The sequence below is a fragment of the Medicago sativa genome, chromosome 6 (genome assembly GCF_051527215.1).
Source record: "Medicago sativa cultivar Bolivia chromosome 6, Bolivia_mono, whole genome shotgun sequence".
Classification (NCBI taxonomy): domain Eukaryota; kingdom Viridiplantae; phylum Streptophyta; class Magnoliopsida; order Fabales; family Fabaceae; genus Medicago; species Medicago sativa.
In genome coordinates this window covers 69,057,102-69,065,857 of record NC_140754.1, presented here as the reverse complement: position 1 = coordinate 69,065,857, position 8,756 = coordinate 69,057,102, and the positions used below count along the sequence as shown (strand labels likewise).

At 32.6% G+C, this 8,756-nt stretch overlaps 1 protein-coding gene across 1 annotated transcript; it reads right to left on the bottom strand.

The window, feature by feature from the left end:
* Window positions 1-1,355: 1,355 nt before the first annotated feature.
* Window positions 1,356-8,188, bottom strand: LOC146916523 (hydroxymethylglutaryl-CoA synthase-like). The gene is made up of 12 exons (XM_085718584.1): window positions 8,019-8,188; window positions 7,264-7,370; window positions 6,791-6,923; window positions 5,993-6,136; window positions 5,635-5,793; window positions 4,660-4,733; window positions 4,516-4,591; window positions 4,194-4,249; window positions 3,043-3,130; window positions 2,531-2,671; window positions 2,304-2,453; window positions 1,356-1,668 (listed from the first exon to the last, which is right to left on the bottom strand). Exons 1-12 carry the CDS (start codon window positions 8,091-8,093, stop codon window positions 1,492-1,494), a joined length of 1,380 nt encoding a protein of 459 aa, XP_085574710.1. The 5' UTR covers window positions 8,094-8,188; the 3' UTR covers window positions 1,356-1,491.
* Window positions 8,189-8,756: the final 568 nt, after the last annotated feature.

Genomic DNA, 8,756 nt, shown 5'->3' with positions numbered 1-8,756 from the left:
TGTTTTTCATGATGGGATGCCTACACGTGATTGTGTTTGTGTGTGTGACGGGGTTTAGGCCCATGTGCCACATGTGTGTGGTCAAAGAGCAAAGAGGAAGACTTTGTGGATTTTGATGACAAAAGTATGCTCTTGTCAATGATCTCTGTTTCGATTGAATTTTGAGTATGTTATTTTTGTAATCACGTTTGTTATTTAGATGATTTTCTTAAGTATTTCATAAAGAATATGTTTAGTTTGAGGCTCCAAGAAGGAACTTCATGTGCATATCATTTGAATGTTTTTCAAAGAATTATGTATGAATCAGCTATCTAATACAAGTATTAAGTTTTATGATGAAATTCAATGGTCGTTATTTAACTATGCTTGTGATGGTGTGCCGTCAATATACCTTGTCAAAAGCAATGTTTTGAATGAGGACATGAAAAGAAAGTCTCAAGACTCGTCTTCAAAACCAGTGGTATTGGTTACTGAATCAAAGGGGAGAAACATGAATTATTATTCAGATAATAGAGACCAAAGCAGAAGCAATTCCAAGAATAGGTACAAAGTTGTTGATTGTTACAACCGTGGTAAAAAGAGGCATAAATAGAGATATTGTTAATCTTTGAAAAAGAGAATGAGGACAAATGTAAAGGTAAAAATTAAGATTGAGATGAAGACAATGGTAATGTGATAGAGGATGATTTGTTTCTCATTGAAGAGCATGATGTTGTTAATGTTGTTGATAATGCATCCAGTTGGATGATCGATAATGGTACTTTAATACATGTCACTTTCAAGAGAGATATTTCTTGCTCATATACTTCAAGTGAATTTGGTGATGTAAAAAGCAAGCCATATATTTGAAGGTTCAGCGTTGGAACCCTAACTTGAACCGAAACACCATCCACTTATCCAAAAAAATTGCATAATTTTTTTTTTTTTTGTGGGTGTTGGGGTTTTAACCCCAACCTAAACGTCTAATAACCGCTACTAACCGTCTAATAAAAAATGAAGGGTCGAGATCACATACTGTGTTAAATTGTCAAATCAGCATTGGATAAATCTGAATCATTGGATCACAAATCTACGGTCGAAATTAACTACTATGTGGAACTGCGTGAAATCACTACAGTAGCCAAAATGATTTTGCTGGTAAGAAATTCAAACAAAAAAGCGTACGGAGATCAAGACCAAAAATAACTGTATTTGTTGGGACTAATTGCATATTTCCATCACACTTCTAAATTTTATATATTATTTTTTTTTTTTTTGAGCAAATATATTATTTCTTTGAAAAACAGTTAACAACTTGTGGAGCAACTGATTTTGGATACAAACTGATCAAACTACATATAAAAAAATAAAAATCATTTATAAACAATAACTAGAATAAATAGCCATAAGGCATCAAATACAGAAGATTAACCAGAACAAACTACTTTTCTCAAATTTCATCATTTGAATTATATATTTGAATTATATCAGTCATCATCTTCTATCGAACTGTCACGTGCTCGTCACAGCGTCTTTCTTAGCGTAAAATCTCCTATACATGGAATCAACTTTGGTGAGATAGAATGTGCCTGGAAGCAAGTAGTTACAGTCTTGACCAGTCACAAAGTCCTTTCCACCATAATGGTGCTCCATGATTTTTGTGTTTTCGACAAATTTTTCAGGTGGTAACTGCAAACAAAAGTAGGTTCCGTTAATGATGATGCTTGGTATTAATATGAGAAATGATATTTGGAGACAAATAGTACAAGTGAATGTGAGAGGAGAAAGAAGATAAGGTGGGAGAAAACACGGGACACAGAAATTACAAAAAACAAAAGTGACTATCATATACGAAAGATTCATGTCATAAATCAAAATAACGAAAACAAAAGTGATTGGCTGATTGCTACACGAAATGATAAAAATGTGGTTGGCTAATTGAGATTCAGTTTTGTATCGATCGGTTCAGTTTTGTTCCAAATCGAGATATGGCTCACATATTTGTAAGATACTGATAACCATAATGCAACTGTAGCATAGTCTCTATCAAATTTTTCACGTGTGTGTAACTGCTTGTCCACTTAAGATTTTTCAACCACTCTGGTGACCAAGAATGCATGTCGGCCGTTGGTTTGAACATAGGGGCTTGAGATCATCAGTGTGACACATACTCCAGACATGTTTATTTCAAACAAAATTCAATCTTAATTTGATTTAAACAACACAGACGACACCTATGTTATGTGCTTTCATTATAACAAAGCCAAAACACTTTTTTTTAAGATGGACAGAGCCAAAATACTTAAGTGGTCAAAGATGCATACCTCAACTCTCTGCTTCAACTTGCCAGAAACATTCATCACTGTCACAATGTTCGACAAGTTAAAGGGATGTTCACCATCTTGAAGGCGGAAGGAGAACATCGTAGAGGTTAAACCACTTCCATATGAGAACATGACTACCCTTTTGCCTACCTACACATTTAAAGATACATGTTGTCACCGTCATAAGGAAGTAAAATAAACAAAGATACAAGTGTGGAAAGCCATACCAGTGAGTCGTGCTTATTGTGAAGGAGAGATGCAAATGCTGCATACAGAGATGCAGTGTACATGTTGCCAACTTGCTTTGGGATTAATGTGCTCGGTTGTACCTTTGCGTCATATATTTTTTTTGCAGCTTGCTGGTTTGCCTACAGAATCACAACGACCGCTGGCATCTAAGTTCGTGTTTAGATCAAAAGACTTCTAGTTGAGTTTAGTATGTTTGGTGGTACTGGATTGATTCTGTTTTTTAGATTTGATTTTAACGTGGAGCTAGTGTTTGTAACTTTTTTCTCCAAACGTGATTTCTACATTCAATATTTGTTTTTTGAACATTACACTCAAATTTATTGTTCAACTCATTTCATGTGAATGTATCGAAATATAAACCATTTTAACTTAAAATCAGTTTCAATTAAAATAAATTTTCGTCACTGTTGAACGAAACCCACACTTAAGTTACATTTCTCGAAGTCATTATAGTCTATGTGCATGACTCAAACTCCACAAGATTAGCTACCTTTTCAAGATCACGACTTTGATAGCTCTCATCACCGGTTAAGGATGCATAAGGTGCTAGAGCTTGCCTCGAAACCTCATCAACAAAACTGGTACAATATAACATCCAGAGAACAAAAACAATTATAAATAGGATTTGAAGTAATTAACTTAAAACAAAAGTTTATTTTATGGTTCATGTACTCCTGGTTTTCTTGGAGCAGTTAGTGCTTACTCGAAAATTACCTAACAGAATATGATATAGGGTTAATATATGTTTACCCCCTGTAATATTAGCGATTTTCGGTTTACCCCCTGTAAAAAATTTGTTTAGATTTCAACCCTGCAATTTGAAGATTTTTTGATTTTGAACCTTCATGACATCAAATTAAAAAATTTAAGGTACTTTCGCCCCCTGTAATTTGAGCGAATTTCGGTTTATCCCCCCTGCCATATCATTGACATTTCAGGTTACGACCTGCCATATCATTGATTTTGTACAGTCAAAATTCATGAAGGTCCAAAACCAAAAATCTTCAAATTACAGGGTTGGAATCTAAACAAATTATTTTACAGGGGGTAAACCGGAATTCGCTAATATTACAGGGGGGTAAACATATATTAACCCTATGATATAATATAATATTGCATTTGCATAAAGCAAAGAGTTATCTTTGTAAACCATGCAGAAATTTCATGTTTCAATAAGCTTTACTCTTTTTCCAAAAAGTACTAGAAAATCTTGCAGAAAAGTTAAACTACTATATTCAAACGAAATCTAAAAATGTACCACCTTTTGGCTTATTACAATTAAAATTAATCAAAAGGTAAATAAAAAATCATCTTAGCATGTTTGGATAAACAACTTAGTCAAGCTCTTATAGGTTAGCATAAGCGATTATCGTATAAGTTCTTATCTATAAGCTATTTATATAACAAAGGATAAAATAAAGTCAAATTGTTTTCATATAAGCTATAAGCTATTTTCATAAGTTATCCTGGAAACAACTTATGAATGTGTCATAAGTTGTTTTCATAATTTCTCCCAAGCAGCCTCACAAGTTCATAGTAGATATACTTAAATAAATAGATCCAATCACATCAAAAGGGAAATGGAATTATATAGCTTGGCACCAAGAATTAACAGTGCATTGAAGCAAAAGATCCACAAACCTTGGATTTCTGAGGAAGTCATTGAAGTATAACCGACCGAAACTTTTTTGCACAAGCTGCAATATATAAAAAAAAAAAAAACACTCGTGAAAGTTAAAACAAGTTGAAAGAGTCAAAAGAATAGGGTTCAAACCCTGGTAAAGAAGAAAAATTAACATACTAGCATTTGCTTATTAAACAAAGAGCATTTGCTTATTAAACAAAGAGCTGATTTTAGGCAGCGTTATTATGACATAACATCGTCTTTTTTAAAAAAATAAACTGGAATCCGAGTATGGAGAAATGATTTCAGCATGACTACAAAAGTTAATCATATGATTACCTTGTTATATGGAGAATGAAAAACAAAATAATCAGAATCTGCCATTGAAAAATGCTTCCCCTCCGATTTTTCAAATCTGTACATGCAAGAACAGAATAAGAAAACAATAAAAATCCAGAGCTTTTTGGTTGTGTTTATCCTTACTTTTCACAAAACACCCGATAGCAAGAATCTAGTGCCATCAGATAACAGGTCTGTGAGAGTTTTCCATCAACAACCTACACGAGAAAAAGGTTAAAACTAAAAGTCAGAAAATTTAATCTATGTTTGTAGACTGGTTGGTAGAAAGAATCAACAAGCATTTGAGCATAACAGTAATAATTGTTGTTTGTAGCACAAAAGCTTCAGATTGAAAGTGTATCTTAGTATCAAACCATTGTTGATATTATGAAAGAAGAAATGAATGAAATAGATTCTCATTAATTGATCAAATGGAGCATTACAACCTATATAGAGTTCATAGAGGTGTAGGATAGCTATGTTACAATGGCTGTATTATATAGGAAACCTAAGATAGTTATAACTAACTGTCTAGATAACTTGTGGTACAAGTTATCAGTGTAAGTGTCACTAAGTTTCTTCTATCTCTTTAAGATGCAATATTTGACACTCGTACAACACGTGTCGAAACTTCACTCCAGTATCGGAATATAGAAGCATACTCTTTCCGGCTCCAACACGTCGAGGACTTGACTCTAATAAGGCCTTGTTTGGAAAAATTATGTAATTAAGTGCTTATAACATAAGCACATATTGTATAAGTTGTTATCTATAAGATATTTCAATAAAAAAAATATAAAAATAAAGTCGAACTGATTCAGTATAAGATACAAGAAGTTTTCATAAGCTATTCTAGATAAAGATAGCTAGGTAATAGAAATAAGCTGAAAACAATCTATAAGTATTTCATAAGTTGTTTTCATGAGCTCTCACAAATAGTCTCTTACAATTGCTTACGTCAGCAGATAAACTCAAATAAACTAATCCAAATAGGCCCTAAGTGAATTTGGTTTTAATGTAATCATAACAAAAATGCTTTATTCATAAAACTAAGACCACTTCATATAAGACATTTATAATGCAAGTAAAACTAATACAGAGAAGGTGGAAAAGCATTACTGGGTATTCACTTGCAAGATTTGGCTTGTAAAAATCATAGGCATGAGACATGTGACTTCCCCTGAGTTTGCTTTCAAAAGCAATAGGAGCATCTGGCCCTACAAGCATTGCAATTGCAGCTGCTCCTCCAGTAGGACGAGCCGGTCCTTCGGCATATACCTGAAAAAATAATGTCAACGGTGCTTGTTCAACATTGTAAATACATCATTTGAAAAGAAAATAATAGAAAGAAAAAAAAAAAAAGATAAAAATTTAACAATCAATTCAATCTCTTTATACAGATTGAAGAAGTAAATCTCAAAAAAAGTAGCAAAAGAAATGAAGCTGAGAAAGATATTTGTTGGCTAGGAGTTCATACCGCACTGTCTGTGCATACGACGAGTCCGTAGCGTCCATCCCATGAACTACTCTCCACCCAATTCACACAATTAAACAAAGCTGCTGTTCCACCATAGCAAGCGTTTGATGAATCAACACCTTCAATGTCAGTATTACCGCAGTCCTGATTATTACAACATACATGATATAAGATGAGATGTACCATAAGAACATGAAAAATTTGTTCACTTTAGTTCCTACCAAATTTATCTGATCCGTAAGTTTCGGAAACAATAAAGCGGATGGATCTTTATAAAAACTACATCAGATATCATCTTTTTTGTCACTCATCATGAGTATACCAAAAGAAGGGTCAAGATACAGGATGCAACTTGAAACAAAAACAACCAAGCCTTATCCCACTAAGTGGGGTCGGCTACTTGGTAGTGAAGAAATATGATTTTAAATTTATGTTGTCGGTTACAGAAATATGGTAGTGAAGACCCAAATTACGAAAAAATGCAGAAGATCATTAAAAAAAGTTGTGATTCCAGAGACAAGTGACCTCACAAACAGAGAACGATCCAGGAATTTCATCAAGCTGATGGATCTAGTTCATATACTATGAATGTTTGTATAAAAATATAATCTACATATGATAAAATAATGACATCATAATCGTTAAGCATTCCAAGCAGATAACTCAGTTGATGAGCTGAAGGACACTGAAAGAGTTGAAACTAGACGGTTCAGAGTTCAAACCTCATAAACTAACACAATCTGCTAAAAACATCATTAAGCGAAAAGTTGGAGATTACAAAAACTGAGAATGACATACCTCGAAAACTTGCATCAGGAAGGTCTTAATGGATTTGCTTTTGTCAATGACAGTTTCACTTCCTACCTCCAATCGACCGATTTTCTTTGGATCAATATTATATTTTTCAAGAAGTGAACTGACAACAGTCATGCTGGAAATTTCAAAAACAAACACAAAAAAAATTCATCAAAATAAAAGCAAGAAAACCGTTACAGCTGCATCAAACAAGTCCATCACAAATGCTAGCTGGATCAGATATTCAATCAAGAAATTATATTACTATAGTTTTCTTTTTTTCCTAATTTTTTAGAATAGCTATTAATGTTCTAATCAAATCATTGATTAAAACGAATGAAAAACATCTTTGTAACACTGACACCTCTGATCAAAGGTGTCTGGTGCCTGACACCAACATGACACTGATACATGTCACTACGTTTAAATAATTCATTTTCTCAAAATATAATTGGTGACAGACTGACAGTAGTTACCTCATTGAAATAACATCTTCAACCTCAGTACAAAATGCCATACAATCTTGTCCAAGTCCAATGGTATATTTCCCTTTGCTCACACCATCATGAGCTTCCAAAGCTTCCTACCAGAATCACACAAACCCACAAATGAAAAAACAAAAACAGAATTATCTATGAAGAACACACACAGACAGTGACGCACTAAAACATCAGCACCGATAAAATTTTGAGAAAATGATATATTAATGTGGAACATCAGGACATGCCTTCAATGTGGAACATCAGGACATGCCTTCAATCAGAAGTGTCAGTGCATCAGACTAATCACTAAACAGTACCAAGCTAACTCATAATCTATAATTTACTATATCTCTAATAACAATTAAAAATAAAAACAAAAATCACAAGTTTAAAATAAAACAGACATCAAAATCACAATTTCAATCACACCATAAACAAAAAAAAAATTCATTTTTTAACCCCACAAATGAAAAAAAAAAAAAAAAACAAAACAAAACACAATGAACATGAAAATTACAACTTTAAAGTAACAAACTTCAAAATTAATAAAAATCACAATTTCAACCACCCATTTGGACAAAAAGCAAAAAAAAAAAAATTAATACAACAAAAAATCACAATCACAACTTTAAATTAAAAAATAAACATAAAAAATCACTTCAACAACCACATAAGAAGAAAAAAAAAACATTTCTTTTGAAAGTGATCTAAGAAGTGAAGAAGAAAGTGCATGATGATGGATAATATACCTGTTGAACACAAGTGGGAGGGAAATAGATGTCTATAGCGAGGATTCCAACATTGTTGGGGAGTGAAGAAGTCATGTTTGTGTTGTACGATTTGTGTGTTTTCTTAAAATGATGTTTTTTTTTTTTCACTTCACCGAATGAATCTAGTGTTGTGGTGGATTTGGAAACAACTACTCCCTCCGGTCTCAAATATAAAAAAAAAATTCCTTTTTTAGATTCATTGAATAATTAATGTATCTGCTTTACAATGTAGACCAGATACATTAACTACTCAATGAACCTAAAAAAGGAATATTTTCTTATATTTGAGACCGGAGGGAGTATATTTTTTTTCAACTAACTCCTTCAGGGAAAATTTTAAGGTTTTGTTTGAATTTTTATTTTTTTGACAAAAGGAGTGTGTTTGAATTGAAATGAATGGAAAGAGTTTTAATTATTTTTTTTGACAAAAGAAAGAGGTTTAAATATTGTTTGTGTGTTGAGAATGAATGATGTTATTATAAAGTTTTTTTTTAGGGGATATTTTTATAAAGTTTTTTTTTATGGAACAAAATTTAACTGGGTTGGATTTAAGAATGGAAGAAAATTTAATTAAGTTGGGTTTACGAGGCTCACTAGAGTTAAGACATATCTCAATATTCAAAAAACATTTACATATATACTAACAAATCATCCGTTAAATAAATCTTCACATCGAAAGTGGACTTGAATCAATTCTCTCATTTAGTATGTTGAACC